Genomic DNA, 25,635 nt, shown 5'->3' on the forward strand with positions numbered 1-25,635 from the left:
AACAGGTAGGGTGAGAGGGTGAAAAGAAATCTGACTTTGTACTTACATTCTTATCACCTTATCTTTTATACTGTCTTACTCTTTTATTTGTGTTTTTTCCTTCCCCTTTTCTAATGTGTGGTTAGGTTAGGACAAGGTTACTGTATTTATTGCCTATTCATCAAATAGAAAGCATCCAAATTTCTTGCCAATTCACTTGTAAGTGAAGGGGTTAATGCATGTTTCTACCTAATATTCACATATGCTGAAATATGTTTTTAATATCATTTTAGTACCCATAATGATGATGATTCCATTTTTAGGATCGAATGTTGGAATTTAAAGACTACATTGAAATGGTTAAAACAGTGATTGATTTGGATGCTGTTGAATCAGGGGAATTCATAATCAAGTCTGATTGTGATAGCAAGCTCCAAGGTACATTATGATTATTGTTTTTTTCAATGAATATCATTGATTTTATAATTATCAATATTAATCATTTTTTTTAGTTTCTTGTAAGGGTTACTTGCTTTCTTTTTTGTGCCATTCTATCTTACTCTGGGTTGGAATTAAAATGAATAAAAAATATAGAATGCGACAACTATGCTGCCCATCAGAAAATGCAAATTGCTTACACAATTTACAGCTTCAAGGAGAGTTTGTGCATTTTAGTGATAATATTTCGTCTGAATAGCCAAATTGCTGTAACTAATCATAAGCCAGCAAGAACCATGCTAACAAGATTAAAAAAAAATCCCCATAAATAGTCATTCATTACCATTTTCGGAGTTCTGATTTGAAATATAGATACCAGTGCCTCCTGAATACATAACTCTGACCGATGTGTCAAAGAGCATTCAGAAATTTCATGGACCAAAATTAGGCTCAGTCCTGTCAGAATATTTCTGACTGGAAGTGCTACTTCTACTTGTGAATGAAAGATATTGCCGTGACGATTGCACAGCTAAATGGCTACCGCAATTGGATCCCCACTGTATGTGGTTGCAGCACCAACCTTTCAGTCATGGAAGAAAATCTGTCCAAAATCAGCTATGAAAAAGATCACAGTTTATTTATCCATCATGTGAGCCTGAAGAAATGAATAAAACTTCAATAAATTAGTTTGGAAATATTGTTATAAAGGCTTTATCATTATAGATGGAATATATGCATACTATAGAAAGTGTGTTAGGCCAGGATTACAATACAAAAGTTTTATAAAAAAATTTTTATTAAACTTTTATAGTGTGACACCAGCCTTAGTGCCAGAGACACAACTTTTTATATATGTGATTATCATAATCGAAGGTATCATTATACAGAATTTTCACTGTATAATGTATTATTAAAAATTTTGGATGTAGCTCGCACTGTGTGAGAGGTTGAAGAAAACTGGCCTAACTTGTGCAGGTGAACCTCAAATATTGTGTAAACCACTGTTCAAAATTTAAATTTTAGTCTGCTGCTTTTTTTTCCCCCATCGTTGCGATGATTCCACAACCATTACTTAATATTTGTAATTTATAATTTTGATTATTTTTTCTTACTTGAAGACAGGTGTTTTTGTGAACTTTTAGCTCTAATTACATAGTATTTATATGCATTTGTAAGCAAAATTGTAACCCTAATTACGTAAAACTTTATTTAACATGCTACCCACCTATTGCACAAGTTTAGAACATTGCTATAACAATAGCTCACAAATGTGAAAAGGGGGAAAGAAATCTTAACTATTATTTCAGCTGCATTTGTGCATTTCTTTTTCTCACTTTGTAAAAGGAATCACTAATTTTTATTTTTAGAAATTCGGAAGCTGATGACAAAGCTGCAGAAACTAATGGCAAAAGAATTAGACCAGGTAAGCGTTTGGTATTACTTATTGTGGTTCTAAATCTGTATAAAAAAATATAAACATGTACTATAATCCCTCCACGAATCTCATGAAAAGTATGCATGTTTACAATTTTTATCCTGGTTCTTTAACAGATGAGTATTTTAATGGTAGGGGCTGTTCAAGTACTACTTAAGCAGAATTTTTGACCATTTTGACCCCCCGCACCTGTCAGATCAATAAGAAAAGCTCAGACCCCTTTCTTCCTTGTCAGCAAAATTTAGCAAGCTGAACCTAGACCAGTACAGTAGTACTCGACTTGTATCACTCAGCATTTATGTTATCTCGTTCTAAATAGGATTTCAATTAGACTCCTCTTCAGCAAAGCTTGAAGACTTTTGACATACATTGTTAGAGAGAAATGTTTTTCTGATAGTCACATAAAAAAAAAAGATGAATAGATATGAAAGAATAAAGAAAATCTGTAAATTTAGCTCCCGGCTCCTCCTAAGGAGGGAGGACATTACCATTGAAAAAGTTCACCCTGCCTTACATCTTCACTCTTAGAACAAATTACTGATCAGAGGGGGTGACATAGGAGCCCCATGTCTCTTCCCCCAAGAGATGAAAATTAAATTGAATTTAAAAATTTGAATTTGAAGTATTTTTGTAAAAGATTAAAGAAAACATGCCTGCGAGACCGGCTCACTGCACTGTCAGGGTTCGCACATCCTTACAAACTCCTTAAAAACTCCTAACTTTTCATTTCCCTCTGGAAGGGACCTTATAACTCCTTACTTTTTGCAGCCGCACCTGAAAAAGTCTTTTTTTTTTTTTTCTCTGAAGGGATGATCTTTCTTAGAATAGGCATTCCCCATGGTGATGAATAGCATTGCCTAGAAAAATAAGATGAAGCTTCCCCTGAATATAAAGAGGAAGAAAAGAAAAAAAAATGCTCTCTCCCTTTGTAATAGGAAATGTGAAAGCAGGGGTTGGGATAGGAACATCTAATGGTTGTGCATATCTGCCAACCATTACGATTTTGTCGTATTTAGTAAATTAATACGATTATACGCTTTTGCTTCTAAAAATACGATTTTTTACCGAATCGCTAGTTTTGACGTGTTTTCCTGCCTATGTCGCAAACTGGTTAGCGTTGGAAATCGATGGTCCATAGGACGACATCACTCCGCCGAACCAGTAGACGAAAATTCCCCCATGCCCAGTGGTGAGAAAGTTTTTTTAAGTTTTTACTTATGCGGCGAAACGATGTCTCGAACCTCCTATATTACGCAGTATACTGAGTGCAGACCTCGCAGCTTTCCTATTTTTCCTACTATTTTCCTACTTTCGCCGCAATCGCCTTTTTTTTTTTCACCGCAATTCTCTCCTACTATTCCTATTTTATCCCTCCTTCCCATTTGCTTACAGCCAATATCTCACTACGAATATTCCGAGAAACTGCAAAATGTCACTGCTTTCCGCAGTTTTTTTTAATGTGTTTTATTCACATTACAACTCGCTACTGAAAAAGAAGAAAGGAAAAAAAATTTCAGTTCTACTGGAGTGAGGGACCACGCAAAACGTATCTTTTCGCCGGCGCGCCTTAGGCTAAGCGCAAATTGAGTCGCCTGCGGCGTTCGCGGGACCTGAGTGCGATGCCGTCAACACGCCCCACGCGTATCGAGGGGATGCGTATATTGGAACGCGTTCCCAGTGCATGAGCGTTTTAGAAAGGAAACAATTTCGGAGGACTGGAACCAAAGCGTATTAATAATTAAATATTTTTTTACTACGCTTTGACTGGAACCTTGTCGTTTGGGAGGCTCCTGGAGCCTGGATTATTGGTAATTAAAGTTGACATTAATGAAGACAACATTAATTAAAAAGAAAATACGGGAATGCGCTAAAAAATATACATTAAAATACCGTATATAAAAACGTGAACACACAGAAATAATAAAAAATTAGGATTGATGACAATTCAAAATTAGAGAATAATTAAAAAACTATTGAAAATTCAGATGTTTCTGATGAATTTTTCCTTAAAAAAACTAAAGGTACATAAATTAATGAAAACCTTACATTAATTAATCGAAATTGAAAATGGAAAAAAATTAAGGTAAATTTAAGAGGGATAAAAATTTTAATGAAAATTAAAGGTTTATGAAAATTAATGAAAATATATAAAATTCAAGAAAATTCTAGAAAATTCAAAATTTAGAATGAATCGTACAATAAACTTGAAGATTATTGTATGATTATTGACAGAAATTAACAGAAATTGGATTAATGAATATTCCGAAATTAATGGAATTTTTCCGAAATTAATCCCATAAAGAATGAAAATTTGGAACTTCTGAAAAGTTAAAACAAATGAAACGATTGATCACAATTTAAAATTAATAAATAATTCCAAAACTGGTGGGAATTCATATTTAATGGAAAAATAGACTAGTGAAACTAATAATTAAATTTCAAATTTAATGAAAAATTATTCCTCTATCAATCGATAAAATATAATTAATGAATATTCGGAATTAAAGCCGAATTCAGAAATTTAATGGAAAATATTTCATAGGCTATTAAAACACCAAGAGTAGATTTTTTTCTCAAAAAATTAATAAAAATTCAGAATTAATGACAATTTTTTAAATTTGGAATAAAAAAATTAGTGAAAATCCCGAAATTAATGAATTCCGAAATTAATGAATCCTATAATGAATTCCGAAAAATAACTCCATCATGAATTAAAATTTAGAGCTAATGATAACTCAAAACCTTGGAAAGAACAATAATATTTAATAAAAACTCAGAAAGAAAGAAAATAATTCAGGAATTAATTATTTCTTTAATTAATTGATTAATTCTTTAATTAATTTAAGAAATAATTGATTATACATGTAAATAACGTTGATATTAAACAACATTTTTCATAAGAGAATACGAACTCTATCAAAATGACGGTTTAATTTTTAAAAAACCCCTACCGAATACAAAGAATCGTGCGTGCGGGACACGACAAAATCTGCGGCTCAACAGCAGCTCAATTTGCGCTGTCTTTCTGATTTCTGTTGGCCGCAAAACAGAGTGCTGCCCTGCTTCGTGTCGCGAACGCTGCACGCGGCTCAATTTGTGCTTTGCCTTAAAGTGCTAAAAACTGGTCCAGTGGGGAAAGCGAATCTGTTTCGCAGATTGGTTGCCGTAAATAAAAATGCAGAAAAGAGGAACAGGCTCTATCCACACACAAGAGATTCCATGAGAGAGACGATGTGTTTATCTCTCCTGGGATCCCGTAACGAGCGTTCATCCCTGAAGCCAGATTTTCCTAGGAGTAGGCTTTTTGTGCCGCGTGAACCTAACTGGATCATTTCGTGTCGGCAGAAATGAGTTACATAATGACGTTACGCATTTGCGTTTTCTAAGCGTTGCGCATCGGCTCACGACGGCTACATAGTATATGACCCTGGCGTCATCTACTCTATCGGTTGCATGCTCCGGTTTAAAGGGAAGAGACACAACACGAAAATGAAGGGAAGATTGCTGAAACGTGCGGCACACGACGCTTAACTTCTCCAGAAGCAGTCTGCCAATCACGCCCGACGTAAAGCGTGAGCCGTATTGCGCTCTGTAGGAAAACAGTTGTACTGCTTTTCATATTGATGAATAGACGGCGTGTCGCGCTGGGTGATTCACGTTGCGCGCTGCATAGAAAACCTGCTAGTAAAACTCTGCTTTTAAAAGTGACAGCCCGAGCCACGTCTGGTTCTACAGGAGGGGGGGGGGGAGAAGGACGAGCCGGTCAGCCGCTATAGCTGAACCCACTTTTTTTAACCTTCAGAAAATAACTTTCGGGTATCTTTATGTTAGGGGTCATTCAAGTATTACGTCAGCATGGATGGGGGATTTTCGATTTGCTGACTTGATGAGGGGGGGGGGGTTGGATGATTCTTACGTCATCAACCACCCTTTATAAAAAATATGAAATATTCTTAATGGCGTCTTACTCGGTGCGTGAAAAACGAGTACAACTTTTCACTAGTTTGTGGGCACCTGAACTAACATTCTCCCTATTGAGTCCCCTACAGAGCCACTCTATTGATCTTCAAAATTCCCCAATCTCAAATTGATGTATTGTCTCTCTCCCTTCAGTGTATGATATATATTCAAATGCCACCACCATTGTAATAGGCTCACGGCCTAACAATAAAAATTCTGTCTGTCTATTGATCTTCAAATACTTAGCGGATCCAAATGCTCTGGAGCTGTGCTGTGCATCATATAAGTGATCCGTGATTATGCTGCAGATCACTTAAGTAATGTGGGAATGTGCCGCGGATAACTTGAGTGATGTAGAACCGCACTGGTGGCAGGACCAATGCTCTAAAACTTTGTCACATGTCACTCAAAGGATCGCTTAATGTGCTACAGATCGCTTAAATGGTCTGGAATTGTGCCATGAGTCACTTAAGCGATCTGTAAATGTGTCACTTGGTTCATTGTTACAAAAATAGATTTAGGGACAGGCCACATCATAACGCCAGGGCCACATTTGGTCCGCACAGGCCGAATGTTTACCGCGGGTCAAGGGTTACCAAGGGCTTAGAGAGGTAGGGTCGCAATGAATTTCTTAAGTAATTTTGGGTTCTTAGCCTTCGAATAGCATTGAAATTAACAAAAATTGATTATAATAAAAGATATTTTGTTTTGAAATTGTAAAAAATATTTTTACAATTCTTTTAAAAAATATTTTGTGGATTAAAAAAATAAATTTTTGATCATCTGGGGGAAAGCCCCCAATTCAGATTCAGATTTTACCAATAAGCGTTAGGAAGAAGGGGGCAGAGCGCTGACAGGGGGAGGGTGAGAGTTTCGCTGACTTTTTCTGACAAGAGGGGCGAGTCAAAAATTGCTGACGTAATACTTGAACAGCCCCTTATTTTAAAGCATACATGTGCTCAACACATGGCCTAAATGTGGCCTGCCTCAAGTGGCACCGGTACACTTACAGATGAATTAAGTGGCTCGTGGCAAATTCTTACTTCAATTGAGCGGCCCGCGGCACATTCCCAGATTTTTTGAGAGTGATTTCCGGGGCCAGGGGGGAGATTTTTATGGGCATCTTTTTCTCAGCCACCTCGTTGGGCTTTTGCCTGTTGTGGCGTTGTATTTGTATCTCTCTCTGGCAGAAGTGACCACAGCTCAAGCAAGATAAAAACAAAATTTATTGCAAACTCAGTACATCACTTCCGATTTCTTTAAATCATTTGAATACTATATACTACCGCAACTCTCTCTTCTTTCTTACTACACTTCTCAAAACCTAATCTTGATCATCATGCTCTGTTACTGTTTGAATTTGTGTTCTCTTGTCGCTTGTTACTCGCGCATACAGTCACGGCATATCTCTTCCTTTTCAGCTGAAATTCCTACCCATCATACCCTTTATTCTGTAAGTTGAAATCTTGGAAACATTGAAATAGAAATTAAAGAAAAAAGACATTTAAATGAAAATCAATTCATATGTGGGCTTCTTTTATTGTCTAGTGGTGAAATTTTTTTTTCGGAGAAGGCGTGGCCTCATGACACCTGAAAACTCCTTACTTTTCATTTTGAAAATTTTGTATGAACCCTGAAGAGTTGCTGCAGATATAAATAATTTTGTAAGAAAACTCTTTGTCGGCTGTGGTTTTTATTTTGAATAATTGCAGGGGGAATGAATATCACTTTTAGAATTTATGTGATGCTGTTATGAGTTATATTTTTGACTAATACTTGAAGGTTTTGGAACACTTTGGTGACGACAGAAAGCATGTATGTGGATTGATTATTTTATGAATTCTTATGATGCTGGGTAACAAATCAAAACTTGTAATTTTTGAACCACTTCTACATCCATATTTTTGAGAAGAGGGAAAATATGTTTGCAAATTCAAAATAAATTTGCATATGTGCCCCACCCCTTTTTCTGCTGTAAAACTTGTAAGCTATGAAGTTTGCCATGACTCCTTAAAAACTGCTTGAAACTCCTTAAAAAGTCCTTAAAAACTCCTTACTTTTCATTTTGAAAATTTTGTATGAACCCTAACTGCTAAGGTGAGCATCTCTGTGTATGCATGAGCATACGAGCAAATTATTAATCATGTGCCAACATTTTTCTTGTATTACAACTGATTAAATACACCTTAGCTTATCTTTTAAGTTTAAAATATGATATACCATAATTTATGATTTTTTCCAATAGTGGTAATTCATATAAATACCGTAAAAATATTTATGTGATTGATATGAGGATATGACAATTTACAAGTGAGTGCTGCTTTATAATTAAAAACATGTAAATTTTTTTTCCCATGATCACTTTACTAACCAGTAAGAAAGAGTCAATTGGAAGAAACATTCCTCTTTTTCACTCTGTAATTTGGAACTTCAACTAGTATTTTTGTCTGTGTTAAATTTGATTGTATACAGTAGAAGTGAGTTATAAAGACAGCTCGCAATCACAGGAAAAATTTTCATTATAACGGACTTCCCATTATTGGGAAGTTTTTTGCAACATTAGCTCTTTGATAATCACCTGCAAATCACTCGTTATATCGAGATTGTCATTATAACAGACTTCTACTGTATTTTATATTTCACACCTGATTGTTTATGTAATCATTCAAGCCACCCTTCCCCATTGGTTCGTACATAATATTTGAACAGCCTCATAGCGTATGTTTTTATTTTTTTTATTTTTCAAATTCAGCCTACTTATTCTGTATTTTTCACTTTTATGCTTTGAGTAAGTTTAAAAATTCAATTTTTTTGTGTAAATGTATGTATGAATGTAAACATAAATTTTGCAGGTGGCAAATGAAATTGGTCTGGAAGCTAACAAAACTGTTAAATTAGAGAACTGTAAAATGATAGGATTTTACTTTAGAGTGACAAGAAAAGTGAGTATGATGTGTAGAAAGTTTATTTAAATGTTCTTTATGAATGAGATTTAATCTAATAGTAAACTAAAGTACCTATTCTAGATTTCCAATTCAGATTTCAGTGCTTAATTTTTATTGTATTTTTTGTGTATTTGTTGCCAAACATAGTTTTTTTTTTAATTTTTTTACTTTTTGAATTTCTTTTTTTTTAAATTTCTTTCTTTAATATAATAAAATACCGCAGCAGACCAGGGGCCCTTTTAAGTTTGTTTAGGAAAAATATTCCTCTCAAATTATAAAATCTCCATCACCTTTAATGGAAAAAAACACAAGTTTTTTAATTCTGCTTGTCCCTTGTTTGTCTGATATGATATAATTATATCTTATAATCATTGATTATCCTATGTAGTAGTCTTTATACACCTTTGATCAAATCATTGTCTTGTTGCAGACATGCTTTCTAAAAATGTGCTGCTTATTTATTCCAAATGACATTTAGCTAAACATGAAACATTTTTCTTAATGACTTTATTTTATATATGACAATATATTTCACTATCTAGAGTTGTTTGAGGATATTTTTTCTCTCTTATTCAAATTTTTATAATTAATTATCATGTATTTTTCCTTATTGACTATATTGATTCAGCTAAATGAAACATTTTTTCATTTCCTTCTTTTCTAATCAGGATGAAAAGGCTTTGAGAGGTCGAAAAAACTTTTATACCATTGATACTAAACAGAATGGAGTACGTTTCTTCAACTCTACATTGAAAGATTACAATGAAAAATATCAGTCTTTGAGAAAATCTTATGAGAAGTATCAAGAAGAACTAGTCAGTGGTGTCATCAGTACTGCAGGTGAGTTTCTGAAATTGACCACATTTTCTATGTAACTTGAAAAAGTTATTTGTAATTGTGATTTTCATGGAAATGCTAAAGTGTAATAATTTTTAATTGTAAAAATATTGACTGATTAATCGGAAATGTTATGGTTAAAATCTCAACTAATTTTAATGATGAGAAATACTATAATTATTGCTGAAAAAGTATGGAGTTTTCAACAAAAAATAATCATATATGCAAATAATATAAGTCAATTATATCAATAACATTATATGAACTAAGACTTATAAAAGCAAGAACAACTTCAAGGCATTAGGAATTGATTTACTTCATTTTAAAGATTAAAAAAAAAAAAAAAAACACCCACCCGTAAACATAAAAAATACACTGGTATTCAGAATTAAGAGAATAAATATATTTTTTGAATTTATCAAAAATTACTGGATAGAATTTAATGAAGTTTGGTATCAATACAGAGTAGATAAGATAGCAATTTATACCATTACATTCGTGAAAGTACCCACTCATAATCTTCAGTATTGCTCATGAGAGCCAGAATGTAAAATACCGACATTGCAAGATAGCACCTAAAACAAGATTAATATTATGCATGGTAACTTCTAATAGACACATATAGTGAGATGCTACACTGTTAATAATGTCTATGAGACAGTAGATGAGCGCATCTGGCAGCAGCACCCATCCTTGCACCAAAGCGGTTCTTGACTACTAGATGGTTCTCCAAAGCATAGCTGCCAAGTCTCCCGAATTTTAGCTTCATTGCTCGACCTTCCGAAAAGTTCTTAAATCTCCCGAATTTTTGCGAAAATCACAAAAATCCCTAATTGTCCCTACTTCATTAAAAAAAATCCCCGCTTATGAAAACAAGACCTAAGAAATTTCTTGTGGGGCATGAAGCCTCTTTTTTTTCCCTTTCGAAATGACGTGTCACACGTCGTAAATGGGGAAATTCCCTTTTTAAGGAAGTTTTACAAACCCTCTGATGGTAACAAGAAAATCGTTCGTCTTATCCTGCAGGGAAATGGCTTAGCAGCCAATAGTCCTGGATAATAATTGAAGATTATAGTGACGCGCATATGGTCAAAATTTCTTTTGTTGAAGTTACGTACGTGTGATATAACAAAGCACGAATACTGATAAGCAAAAACATATTTAATCAATTTTAAAGATACTTATACCGATGAATTTCCTTTCGTCAAACGTTCCAGAAGAGGGCCGACTTTTCCTTTGTGTTACGGACATAAACATCGGTCATGGAAAGGCTGACATCATCACTAATGTGAAATGAAAAAAAAACCATCAAGCAAGTGTCACAAAAAGTCAGTGTTCTTCAAAAATTGCCAGTGTTTTCCTTCATCTTCCGATGATTTTGGGGTCATTCGCGCAGAATGTTTGTTCACAGCTTTTCTGATTGAACACAATATTTATTTTTACGTCATTGAAGTTTTGGCCTCCAATTTCACTTGTTTTTTGCGTAGGAATTTTATTCTCAAGGGTTTAACTTCCATGTGAGTAAAATCCCTATTTTAATTTGACTTCAGTTTTTGAGTAGGGATTTTATTCCCTACGCTTTAACTTTTATGTTTGGAAAATCCCTATTTTATTTGTAAAAATCCCTATTGTATTTATTAGGGAGTGGTTTTAGCATAAAATACGGGTTTGCGCGAAAATCTCCCGAATTTTCATTTTCAAAAGTTGGCAGCTATGCCAAAGTGATTTACAATTGTCCTCTTACATGTATCACAAATTTGATAGATTGGTTTCAGGTCTGGAAATGTGGCTGGCCAATCCATAAAGAATATCTTTGCTGTAAAGATATTAATTTAGCGGTTTAGATGTATGCCCCAAAGCAGAATGTTTAGCACTGTTCTGCGACGAGCCCTCGGCTGACTGGAAATGTTCTGCGGTAAAAAATCCCCATGCTGTAAAATAGTGTTTTTTTTTCACTTTTTCTTAAAATTCTTCCAAATTGTTCTGCAGTAGCGCTAATTGTTCTGCTACGTACGTCGCCGATTGTGGCACATTCTGCTTTGGGGGATGTATGTAGGCAAGCATTGCTGTTAATTTAAAAAAACCGAGAACCAACTGCATCCCCGAGATGTTGCATGCAGGACTCTAAAATATATTCCCTATACTTCTGAGCAATCAAGAAGGCCCTGTTAAATACATAGAGTGGTGAGCAGCCATCTAACATGCTGCCTACCCAGAGCATGAAATGCGCTGCAATAATGGTCCCTTTTCCTGATAGTGAAGGAATGTTATTTAGTCCCAGGAAAGACCCAATACCAATTTTCATAGACTGTCATCATTATTGGATGCCTTTTTTTTAGGCTTTCTAGATATGAACCTGGTTTCTTGAAACATTTTCCACAAAGTGCAGATGACACCAGACATTATATTGCTTTTCTGATATGAACTAGGGATTACTTTGCTCCCAATAGACCAAAAATTCTCTACCTCATTTTGTCATTTAAACATTGGTGATTACTTCACTGCTTGTGAAATTTAACAACATTGTACAATAGGTGTGTGTTGCTTTATGCGATTGAGTGGTTCTGCAAAATGATTGCTAAGGTGAAATTGTGTGAAGTGAGTTGAATTTAGTATGGGTAAGGTCCCTTTGGTTTCTCCAGAAGGATAAAAAAATGTAACTCAACACCAAACACCAAAAGAAGTTGCAGAAAAACACTATATACTTTTTTGTAGTCTTCAATCATATGATAGACTGGTTCTGGTGAGTTTGGATCTTTGCTCTCCTGGAAAGAGTGAGAAGATAGGCTAATAATGCTTCAATGAAATAATTGAGATCTAGCTGTTGAACAACATTCTTCGTCCAGACGAATATCCCAAGCAAATTGAATAATTCTAGTTTCATTAAAATCATTTTCTTTGATTTGCAATTCCTATGGCATTGTCAGTGCGTTTAGAAAAGCCCTCAACCAGTTATATTGAAAGCATTCTAATACACTTAGCAATGCTTTTAAAATTTCATCTCATTCATTTAGTTTTCCATTTCCAGATGCTTATAAATGAGCTCTGATGAGTGAAATTTGAGCATTTCATCCACATTTGTCACATCTATGTCCACAAATCCAACAGATTTTTGCCATTTCAACTATTTCATATCCCTAACTTGCTGGCTCATTTTCGAGATTAAAATCACCCCCCCCCCCTCCCTTTCCAACTTTTACAAGTTTTTAAATTTTTTTAAATTAACTTTTTAAAATGTTGTTACAGCGAAAATGTGTTAAGTGAGGGGTATTTGTGCAGGCTATGATTATCGCTGATGTGTATAAATAAAATAACAGCAGAACAAACCAACAGCTTCTTGTCATACCTACCACTGTTATGGCACCAGCTACAAGTACAGATATCGCACTCATTCTGGCTGTTGTGGTTAGTGATTTTTTTTCAAAACTTGCGTTAAGTTCATGACAAAACTATTCTTCCTAGACAAGTAGCAAATTGCATTTCAAATATATTTATTTCTGAAGTATCCTGATATCTCTGCTTGCTCAAAAGGTATAGATTAATATTTGACCCTTACCACCAAATGTTTTATATAATTTTTTTTTTCAATTGAAAGAATTGGAGATATAATTCTTACCATTGTGATCAAATGTTTCTCCTTGTAGTTGATAAGGACTATTTTAATAATAACATTAATTATATGAAATGGTATTTTTCACTATATCCCTTAAAGACCTGAGCATTCACTTTTTGGAATTTTCAAATGTTTGTGTATTTTTGATACCCAAAAAAATACATTTAAAACATAAAACCCTAAAAATGTCAGCAAATCTTCATTTTTAAAATTTTTTTTGTTAAGAAATAATTAATTTGATTCAAATTTTTCAGCCAAGATGATGCAGGGTATATTCATCTTCACATACAATTTATTACGCAAATTTTATGTAATAAATCACACTTTTCCCAGGGGCACTTCTCCGTGAAGCCATATTAAAAACCCTGAAAGTGCCACCTTCTGATTTAAGCCCCTAAAGTTCATATCCACCATATTTCTAACTTAAAATTTACACAATCCCTTAAGTCAGAGCTTAGCTCCCTGAGGTCATAAGAAAACAATTCTGCAGTGATATAATGCGACCTCCTTACACATGTGTGGCATCAGGGTCTAAAAGGGATATGATACATGCACGATGTGTAAAATAATACATGTACATGTGTAAAATAATGTATTTTCTTTTTCTAGCTACATATTGTCTTCCCATGAAACTTCTTGGTGAAACTATTGCCCATTTGGATGTGCTAGTATCATTTTCATCTTTAGCTTTTAGTGCGCCAAAGCCATATGTTCGTCCAAAAATCTTGCCAAAGGGTAAAGTAGTTTTTATGACTATAATATAGTCAATGATCTGACTAGTAATGACTGTACCGTTACAAGTCCCATGTTTTTATATGATGACTATCTTACTATATATATACACTGAAGAGCCAAAAAAACTGGTACACCTGCCTAATATCGTGTAGGGCCCCCGCGAGCCAGCAGAAGTGCTGCAACACGACGTGGCATGGACTCAACTAATGTCTGAAGTAGTGCTGGAGGTAATTGACACCATGAATCCTGCAGGGCTGTCCATAAATCCGTAGGAGTAAGAGGGGGTGGAGATCTCTTCTGAACAGCACATTGCAAGGAATCCCAGATATGTTCAATAATGTTCATGTCTGGGGATTTAGGTGGCCAGCGGAAGTGTCTAAAGTCAGAAGAGTGTTCCTGGAGCCACTTTGTAGCAATTCTGGACGTGTGGGGTGTCGCATTGTCCTGCTGAAATTGTCCAAATCCGTCGGAATGCACACTGGACCTGTCACCTGTCAGAGTCGTATCTAAACATATCAGGGGTCCCATATCACGCCAACTGCACACGCCCCATACCATCACAGAGCCCCCACCAGCTTGAACAGTCCCCTGTTGACATGTAGGGTCGATGGATTCATAAGGTTGTCTCCATACCCGTACACATCCATCAGCTCGAAGCAATTGGAACCGAGACTCGTCAGACCAGGCAACGTGTTTCCAGTCCTCAACAGTCCAATGTCTGTGTTGTCGAGCCCAGGCGAGGTGTAAAGCTTTGTGTCGTGCAGTCATCAAGGGTACACGAGTGGGCCTTCGGCTCCGAAAGCCCATATCGATGATGCTTCGTTGAATGGTTCGCACGCTGACACTTGTTGATGGCCCAGCATTGAAATCTGCAGCAATTTACGGAAGGGTTGCACGTCTGTCATGTTTAATGATTCTCGTCAGTTATCATTGGTCCCATTCTTGCATGATCTTTTTCCGGCTGCAGTGATGTTGTAGATTTAATTTTTTTATGGATTCCCGATATTCACGGTACACTTGTGAAATGGTCGTACATGAAAATCCAAATTTCATCGCTACCTCGGAGATGCTATGTCCCATCTCTCGTGCGCCGACTATAACACCACGTTCAAACTCACTTAAATCTCGATAACCTGCCATTGTAGCAGCAGTAACCGATCTAACAATTATGCCAGACACTTGTTGTGTTATATAAGCGTTGCCAACTGCAGCACCGTACTCTGATTGGTTCCATATCTCTTTATTTGCATACACATGCCTGTACCAATTTTTTTGGCTCTTCAGTTTATATATGTTTTACTTAGTATGTTTTATTTTCAATATAACGTCTGTTTTTGGAAAAACAATGGAAGTCATTATAACTAGCATCAAATGTATTAGGGGCCGTTCAAGTATTACATCAGCATATTTATGACCATTTTTGATTCCCTTCCCCCCTTATCAGCAAAATTTTGTCATCTCTGTCCTCTACCTCCTAACGCACATTGGTGGGATCAGAGACTTATGTGGGCAGGGGAGCACATAGCACCACCAGATGATGAAAAATTTATTTTTTAGTGCAAAAAATGTTTTTTTTAATTAAAATTTTTTAGGAAAATATTTTTATATGTTAATATAATCAATTTCTGTCAATTTCAATGTTATTTGAAAGCTAAGAACTCAAAATTTCTTTTTAAGAAATTCATTGCACCCACCCTCTAAGCCATATGTGGTACACCCTTGGCCTGCAGACCAAATGTGGCCCTGGGGGGTTATCTGATGTGGCACACCACCTCAAACCTAATTTTGTAAAAATGAACTAAGTGGCACATTTACGGATAGCTTAGATGACCCATGGCACATCTCCATAGCATTTAGGTGGCCCGTGGCACATTTTCACATTACTCAAGTAGGCTCGTGGCACATTCACAGATCACAAGTGGCCTTCGACACAGTTCCAGAAACTTAAGTGATCGTGGCACATTTAGAGATCCCTTCAGTGACATGTGGCACCGTTTTAGAGTGCTTAAGTGCCCCCAGTGATGCTCTACATCACTCAAGCTACATGTGGCACATTCCCTTTATTTAAAGTGATCCGCAGCATAATTATGAATCGCTTGAGTGACACACGGCACAGTTCCAGAGCACTTGGATCCGTAAAACATTTAGAGTTCACTAAAGTGGCTCTGGGACTTTTCAATAGGAAGAATGTTAGTCCAGGTGCCCACAAACTATTATTATAGTTTATTAAGAAAGAAAGAAAAAAAAACACAATATATATAAATACAGTATTCTACTCAAGGGATCGCTTGAACTGTCCAGAGTATACAAACATAGATTTTTCTGTGGTGACAAACATTTTCATATACTAACAAGTACTAAACAAAATACAAGTATATAAATAGACAAATATTACAGAGGCCTTGGTGTGACAACACTGTATACTGGCGAAATGTTTTTCTCGTTTTTGGCGCACCGAGTAAGATCTCATTAAGAATATTTCATATTTTTATAAAGGGTGTTTGATGACGTAAGCATCATCCAAGCCCCCTTGTCATCAAAAGTTAGCAAATTGAACACTCCTCTTCCCCCTCGATGCTGACATAATACTTGAATGACCCCTTACTCAAAAGAGTTAGAGGAACACATAGTTTTATTTATATGAAATACTGAATTAAGCAACATTGTATTTGCTGATATATCAACTGTAAATATTGTAAAGTACTAAAAAAGAAAACATGGTCCACAAAAATTATTAATTGAATTTAAATCAGTTTTCAGGTGGGAACAAAACATTTATGTGCAAATCAGAAAGATAAAGAAAATCTAATTTGTTGACAGAAAAACCTTTCCATCGCAATAGTCTCAAACATTCGAGGTTTTACATAACTCCTATTCAAAATATATCTTTCTTCTCCCCTCATGAATGTCTAGTGTTCAATTTTTATAAAGAGGACAAATCAGTTTGAAGTATAAATCAGTTCAAAGATGTCTTGACAGGGACTGAAGAGATCCAAAAGGGGTATTGATGCCTAAGCTAGGGTCTTCGGTCAAGCTAGAATTTCATACAGGCCACTGTAGAAAATTTATAGTGTAAAGAAACAAATACAAATACCACAATAGCAGGGCTCCCACTCATCTTACTTTTTCCTACGTTTTGGTAAAATGCCCTACTTTTGTCCTACTTTCTAGTTTTTGTCTTACTTTTTAACCGAATTCCATCAACAAAATTCGTATTATTGATTTTAATTGTATTTCTTCTGTATTTTTAGGGTATGCAGAGGCATAAACAATATCTACAATGCTCAGTGAAGAGCTAAAAATGGAAGTGCTTCATTTTTGCCAAAACTATTACACTGGCTCAATGAACACTAAAATTTAAACAAATATTTTTAAAAAAGGGATGGACAACACAATAAAACCACCTGGTCCACCTTGACTTATTATATAGGACCTAGGGTTAAGCAAGTATAGTAGTCATTAAAACTTCTGCCTGGATGGAAAAAATAATTTTTTATTTATTACTTCACGGTCTTGTACAGTAACTAGCATTCATCATTTAAAATTATAGTGCAAATAGGTGAAACAACAGTTTGCATTACAAAGCAGTTAGATACATAGGCCTATTCTAGGTTTGGTGATTCGGATGCTACTCAATAGCATTCAGTTGTCTTCTGTATTTTTAAGGCATGTGTGAAGAGGCATAAAAAATATTTACAATGCTCAACAAAGAGCTAGAAATGGAAGTGTTTCATTTGTGCTGGCATTGAATAGTAAAATATGAACCAATCCCTTTAAAAAAGGATAGAGAACACACTAAAACTATCTGGTTCACCTTGCCTTATTTACATCGGATCTTGTTGCACATTTTGCACTGCACTTTTGAAAGTGGTCTTGAAAGAGCATCATTCTTAAAAAACATATGTTCTCAAAATTTGCTGTGCATTGTCGAAGAGAGTTGACAGACTCTGCACTTTGGAAGACTCCAAAAAAGAATGTAATATATATGAGGAGAGACAGAAAAGAATTATCTGTGGTTGCTAGTACACTGTTTTGGCCAAAAATTGGTTTTTTAACCAAGTCACTTGTCATTTTCCTTTCGCTTGAGTCAATCTTATAGAATACTGAAATAGTGCTATGAAAAAAAAAGTTCAAAATTAAAAAAAAGAAATTTTAGGGATTTTTTTTTCATTATGCTATGAGGGTTACCCTCCCCCATCCTACTTTTTAGTCCTGCGTTTTCCTACTCATTTTTTGAGTGGGAGTCCTGATTTTCTGATTTTTTTTAATGGGAGCCCTGCAACAGACAAAATGCCCATCGAGGTGGCTACAAAAAATGTTCATAAAACAAATATGGATGTTGAATAGATATATAAAGTTTATATTATATCAACTGTATCTAAAATACAGCCACCCCATAAGAGCAATAAAAAACCAATAATTATGATAAAATATAAATATACTGCCCATTAAAAAATTAAGGTTGTCTCATCTAAGTATGGATAGGTTCTTGATTTATCCCAATATGTTTATCGTATTTCTTTTTAAACGTGTTAATTGTGTTTGAATTCATGACATCCGGATGTGAGCTATTCCATTTATTCACAACCCTATTAGAGAAAAACTCCCTCCAACACCACAACCTAGAATCATCCCTTACCAATCGTGTTTATCGTATTTCTTTTTAAACGTGTTAATTGTGTTTGAATTCATGACATCCGGATGTGAGCTATTCCATTTATTCACAACCCTATTAGAGAAAAACTCCCTCCAACACCACAACCTAGAATCATCCCTTACCAATCGATACAGGTGTCCCCTTGTTGAAGCAGTTGATTGACGATGTATTAATAACTCATGGTCCGTTTTATCCATCCTGCTGAAATTTTTAAATACTTCAATTATATCCCCGACACCTGCACTCTTTCAAAGTAAACATTTTCAAAAAATGAAGTGTGTCATAGCTTAAGCCTTGTGCACCATCAAGAGCAGACGTGGGTCTTCGCTGCACCCCCTTGGCCAAGACATAGGCTTGGTCAAGGGGGTTTAAGCCACCTCTGTAGGAAGTCTCCAAAATCTAATGGCATACTCCAATCCAAGATGAACTAAGCCCCAGGAAAATGGAAGGATCACTTTATTAGAACGTCGAGAGACCTTTTTGAGAATGAAACTGAGCATTCTCTACTCGTTTTTTTTTACCACTGCTGAACAATGTTCAGAAAACCTAAACCACTCATGAATAAGAATACCCAGATCTATGATCCTAGTTGCATCCAGAATAATAACACCATTTAACTCTTAAGTGAAACGTGGCTTGTTTGAACCAAAATGAGCAACCGTGCACTTGCGAACGCTAAAAGCTGTGCTCCATTTATATGCCCATGCTGCAATCCTGTTTAGGTTGGTCTGGAGCAGCTCTCTATCTTTGATTCCCAACTATCCCCATTAGCGTCACATCATCTGCAAATTTGCTAACAATCCCATCAATACTCTGATAAATTTATTGATAAAAAGTGAAAAAAAGTATGGAACCAAGGACACACTTCCTTCAGGGGCTCCATTTGTGACACCTGTCCAATCAGGAAATGACTTGTTCGCCATAAACCATTGTGACCTATTTCGTAACCATGATTCCATCCAATTCAGCAAGTTGCCCCTCCCCCCAATCCCAATCTCGTGTTAATGCACTTCAAGAGTTTACCATGTTGGACCCGTTTTCTGAAAATCAAGATAAACAACATAGACATTTTTGACATTTGCCAAAGCCTTAGTCACGTTATCATAGAAGCAAATGACATTGGTTACACATGACTTTCTTGTTCTGAACCCATGCTGATTATCCGACAATACATTATTCTAATCTATCCGCTTCACCAATTGCCCTTTGATAATAATTTCCAAAATTTTCGAGAGTGAGCTTGCCATACTCACTGGATGGTAATTGGACATGACTTTTCCACTACCCTTTCTAAATATCGGAAGCACTTTAGCAAGCTTCCAATCTCTTGGGACGATACCCTTAGCAACACTGCTCCTGTAAATCTGTGCGACTGGCACCAACATACAATTCAAGGACACACGTTCTCTAAGGACCCTAGGGTAAATATCATGTGATCCTAGTGCTTTGCTTGCATACACATTTTTAGATGTTATAGAATTTCCACATCTTCTGCTTGAATTTTATGGAGGACTTCCTCACTCCATGCCACACTGGTACTTTGTATATTGCCTTCTCTATTAAAGACTGATGTGAAAAAGCCATTGAAAGCACTACACATACCTACCCTAGACCCTCCTATTAAGAAAGGGCCACTCCTCCACCCACATCAGTCTTTGATATACCTACTACTAAACCAGAAATGCACCTCATCCATATTCCTCTGCGGAACTTCTAACGAATTGGTACATGTTGGAATGTGTGTGTACGTATAGTGAACCTTCCATGAAGTTTGTTTCTGTGTAATGCTTATTATGTGTAGTGCTGCCATCTGCAATCAATTTTATTAAACCATGAGTTTTTCCTCAGCTCATAGTGATTGAAGTGTAATGAATGAATAATTATACCGTTGTAGAGGCCTGTTGCTCTCTGCGCAAAACTTCTTAACGAGGAGATTGGCTCACATTAGCGCCTCGAAGTTGGGAACTGCAGAACAACTGCTTCAGCCGACCACCACTGTGGTGACATTGGGGTCTAAACCCAGATCCTCGCGATGTGAGTTATTGATGTACCTGAAAAATGATTTTGTGTCAGAGTCAGTGTTATCTGCCAACATAGATTCAACTTCCTTTTTTTACTATCCCTTATTGCTTTCTTCATCGCCCTTCTTTTTTCCAGTAAATGATGACTGGTCACCTCTTCCACTTTTGTATTCTCTGGATACCCTTCTCTTTTCAAGATAAAGATTACGCATGTTATCCTTGAACCCGCAGGGTTGCGATGAACAAACCCACTTTTTTGCAAACAAAGAGGAGAGTTTTGTTCTGAATTCTTCCCTCTGACTTACCACACCCACTGATACCAACGTCTTTGAAGAGTAACTAGTCTAACTTTCTTAACTTAACTCTTCTAATTTGTCTTCAAAAGTTTGAAGGTGATTCTTCGAAAACAAGGAGAACCATTCTTTTATTGTTGGTTTATCTGCAAAGAAGCTACAAAAAAAAGGAATAACCCTATGATTACTAGAAGAAAAATTGCCTGCAACCAAAACATGATCAACGAGAACTTCAGAACTAGTGAGAATCAAGTCCAAAATAGAAGTGGGCCTAGTACATTCTGATACCTCTTGATACAAGAAATTATTGAGCACCAACTTAAGAAAATCTCATATTTAAATTTATCTCATATCCCTAGCCAATAGATTCTCCCAATCGATACATGGGTAATTAAAATCCCCTAATATTACTACCCTCTTATTTTTATACATGTGCAAAATTTCTTCATGAAGCTTGGAGATATAGTTTGGATTCTGATTCGATCGGTTATAGCAAACTCCTACAATACTCTTATGACACTTTTTGTTTTTAAGCTCAATCCATGTAGTCCACGTAGTTTCAAGAAAATAATTGCATTTACCCTGAACTCTCCCATCTGCATCCCTCATAAAGAGGCCATGAGTCTTGATAGCCATAGTCTTGGATGAATTAAGCCGATGAATTAAGAATAAAACATGTAAGAGTTAGTATGAATACATAAGTCGAAAGGAAACTAGCTAGTACAACTATATTTCATCAAATGAGAATGTCTCTGTTGCTAGTGCTCAGCTTGAGCTTCGAATAAAACTTTAGATTTTTGAATAAATTTTGGTTTATACTCTGATCCATATCACAAAATACAATAAAACTTCGATTAACCGTCACCGTCCGGACCAACGCAACGATACGGATAATAACCAAATAAACGGATAACAGAAATCTCTTAATACATATGTACAGTGATGTGTTGAAAAGTGAATAATACATACATATTGTATTTAATTTTACAAAACGATCAACATAAACTTTAATATAAGGTCAGCCCAGGCAGTGGTGACATTGAAAATAGCGTCCTTTATGTTGTATCTCTTCCAAAATTCTTTGACAGTCGTGGCATTGCGACATCCCTGCATAGCAACCCAGGCAAAATCGGTGTAATCGATACACAGTAAGAGAGACAAATGATTTCAAGAGAATTTCCAGGTTTTAACATTAGTAAATTTATTAACACTTTTAACAGTTACGTAGGTTACGATTAACAAAACTATCACAAAATTATTTTTCAAATTCATACTAGTTTCTAAGCAAATCTGTTGACTCATCAATATAGTTCGGCGACAGAAGTTTGACGATCTTGAATTACACGACCCATGATGACCTTGACGGGAGCAAGCGAAGGTCACGAGCGGAGGCTCCACATGGCGGCGAGAGCTGCAGGCTCAACAGCTACTGTAGAGCCGAGGTGGCGATCGGGCGGCCGGGATCGGAGACTAGGATCGATGCCAAGCCAAACGACGGGCTAACAATGACAGGATCCAGGACGACGGTGATGACAACGGATGACTAGAGAGGAGGCATGATAAGATCCGGAACCAGCCGGCGATGTGCCGAGCACCAGTGAGACTATTTCATACTGTAGATAATTCACCAAAAGGCGACCAACTTCACCTTAAATGATGAACACTGAGCTGAGAGCGAATGCGATGAAAAGAAATGTGAAGTGACGATCGTGACTCCGGGTATTTGTACCTAAAAAAGAAAGTGCGGCCCGATCCAACTCCAGGGACTGACCATCTCAAAAAATATACATCTGAGTACGACCAATAGAAAAAAATAACATCAGATTTGCATAAAGAAATGACAATATATTTTTATAGAAACTTTAACAAAACAGAATTGGCAACAACAATAAATCAAAATGGCTATGTGATCAGGATCGCACATTTTGTTGGACTATGAACGTATGAAAATATCACAGAATAATTTAATCAACCGTGCATGGTTATAAAAGGTAAGAAAACATAACATTGTATTATAAAATTATACAATTACAACTATATAAACATGTTTCAAAATAAGAGATAGAGGCAGTTTTGGCAAATTCCCCAAGGGTTCCCAACTGTTGTTACAGCATCATCAGATGAAAGCAAGCCTTCAATAAAAGTTTTTCTGTAACGTTGCTTCATATTTTCAATTACGCCCTGGTCCATAGGCTGTATAAATGGAGTTGTATTTGCTGGGAAAAAGAGACATTTTATTTGGCCATCATCTGATGAGGATGATCAGTTCAGAAGAGGGTTGTGTCAAGGCATTGTCCATTAATGGCAGTGGTTCCTTCGGCAACTGCTTTTCGGTAATCTATGATTGCCGGTGGCATTTGTACATTTTTTTTAATCAATGACGGGTAACAAAAACTGATGGTTAAACAAAGTTTTACTGTACTGGGATTGCATGAGCACCCATGGCTCAATTGCAATCATTTTATCTGGAGGCAGTTATATAAACAGTCTCCAGACCTGCCAACTCTCCGGATTTAGGCAGGGAACTCCAGATGGCCCATCCTTCCTCCCGCTCTCCGGATTTGTTAAAATTTCTACGCATTTTGGCAGAAAATTAGATTTTACGTGAGCTTTCACGTTGTCATGACGTCAATGACTGCCGTCGTTGTTAGGGAAAACACCCATAGAAGACAGCCATGGTCATTTCCTTCGAGCAGCCATAAAAAAAGTCTTGGTGGCCGCATTTAAGTAACTGGCAAAGACGTAACTTTGTTTACATAGCGTTTATCGGCAATCATTTATCAGGGGCATGACCTTGGGTGCCGAAATTCCTGTATAAATGTTATTGTATTCCATTAACAGCCGTGGGGTAAATAGAAGTTTTTTCGTTAGCAGCTTTGTATTTTGACTCCGATTAAATGTCTTCAGAAAGAACCCAAGATTATCAATCACTGATAGCAGGGTATAAGCTAGATAAAAAATTCCTTCAGCAAAAAGGCAAAAAAAGCTTTAGCAAAATGCTACAATGCTAATGATTGATTGTTGGATGTTTACTAGTTTCGTATCTCCTGTACGCATTTTTGCAAAAGTGGCTACTACTTCTTTCCCATTCTAAGATTTCCTGGCAATGCAAAACCTGCCTTGGGGGGGGGGGGAAGAAATGGAACTCTTAATTGATTTAAAAAAAAAAAGTTTTCGAAATGTTTTTTGTGAATTTTTTTCCCGAGGGGGGTACCCCCTCCTGGAGAATCTCCGGATTTCTAGATTCCGAAAGTTGGCATGTCTGAGTCTCTAATGTAGGAAGAAGTAAAATCTCTCTTGTAGAAAAAACCATACAAGGCTTGCTTTGAAATAAGAAACAAATATTAAAAAAATGTTTGTTCCTTTGCAGAAAATGGCAACCTACTCTAATGATAAATATACACTCTCGTCCCGTAGATGCCCCCCAACCTCCATATACCCCATTGTCTATAGATATTGAATCTCCAAAACCTATTTGTGCAAGTAATTCTGTATTTGCGTGCATAAAAAAAAAAATCTCTACTTGGAATAATCTCTTTTTATCCTGTTTCCTCCAGGACCATACTTCCGATTTTGGTGAATCTTTACATGAGGGGGAAAAATGCATTCTATTGAAAAAAAAAGTAAAAGAGGAAAAGCATTAAAAGGGTTAATGAAGTGGATTTTTTTACATTCACAAAAATGGGCATTTTACAGTTTTTACAGTTTGGCCACCTATAACTTATCAAAATTTGATTTTTAACTGTTTAAGCCAGGGTGTTCTTGACATTTTGTGACCTTTGCACTGACCCTCTCTACCAATTAGATGAAAGTCAGTGATCCAATTTTCCTAATAAGATAAAGACCACACAACTTTACAAAAGAATATTTTGGCACATAATAGTGTAAAAACAATAAGTTAATTGTTTCCTTATGCAAGCTCACGAACCCCCCCCCCCCAAACCTCTCTGAGGACCACTGGTCTAGAATCACTGGTTTAGACTACCCCTTTCTTTTCACGTATCTTCCAATATCTGAAGTTGATATTTTGATAACTAAAACCTTCCACATTTCACAATTTATATGAATAAAACTATAAATTGTTCCATTCTCTTTTGTGTTTTCTGACCTGTGTACATTGATTCTTTTTTCATAAATAATGAATAAACTTTATCTAGAAAGATTACATTCCATTTTTTATTGGATTTTAAATTTATTTGTTTCAGGATCTCAAGGAATCGTCCTTAAACAAGCACGACACCCATGTTTGGAATTTCAACCTGACGTGGACTTCATCCCAAATGATATTGAGATGAAAAAAGGTTGTTGATGGCATTTATGTTTCTACTTTTGTCATTCTATTTTCTGAGTTGGTACATCTTTTGGCCTTTTGCCTGAAATGACTGGTGTTAGTAATCTTGTGGTCCCCCCGTACTAATGTTTCACTTAATCTAGTGCACCCCTCAGAGTGCAAATTATGTTTCACGTGTGTGGCAACATGTCTTCTGTGCCCCAAGCGCCCCAAAAATAATTAAAAATTGACATTTTGATGAAAATTTATAAAAAAAAAGTTTGTATAATTTTTTTATTGAAATCCAATCATATCTTCTGGTGGCCCAAGTGCCCCAAAAATAGTGAAAAATTCACACTTTTATGAAAATGTATTAAAAATTTTAAATTAATGAAAAATATTTACAAATTTTGCAGAGTATTCAGGTATTAAAGTATAAAACTTATAAATAA

The 25,635-nt window shown here is 35.9% G+C and overlaps 1 protein-coding gene across 1 annotated transcript in view; it reads left to right on the plus strand.

Moving 5' to 3' along the window:
• Positions 1 to 25,635, plus strand: part of spel1 (DNA mismatch repair protein spel1) — a 156,009-nt gene that overhangs the window by 85,058 nt on the left and 45,316 nt on the right. The window contains exons 15-20 of the mRNA XM_089233222.1: positions 303 to 417; positions 1,785 to 1,840; positions 8,665 to 8,754; positions 9,426 to 9,597; positions 13,817 to 13,942; positions 25,119 to 25,214. Coding sequence (XP_089089348.1) covers positions 303 to 417; positions 1,785 to 1,840; positions 8,665 to 8,754; positions 9,426 to 9,597; positions 13,817 to 13,942; positions 25,119 to 25,214 — 655 coding nt within the window. The remainder of the gene's footprint in view (positions 1 to 302; positions 418 to 1,784; positions 1,841 to 8,664; positions 8,755 to 9,425; positions 9,598 to 13,816; positions 13,943 to 25,118; positions 25,215 to 25,635) is intronic.

This window comes from Pholcus phalangioides, unplaced genomic scaffold, assembly GCF_987345545.1.
Source record: "Pholcus phalangioides strain wild (caught in Gottingen) unplaced genomic scaffold, Ppha-v1.0 ptg000007l_1, whole genome shotgun sequence".
NCBI classification, from domain to species: Eukaryota; Metazoa; Arthropoda; class Arachnida; order Araneae; family Pholcidae; genus Pholcus; species Pholcus phalangioides.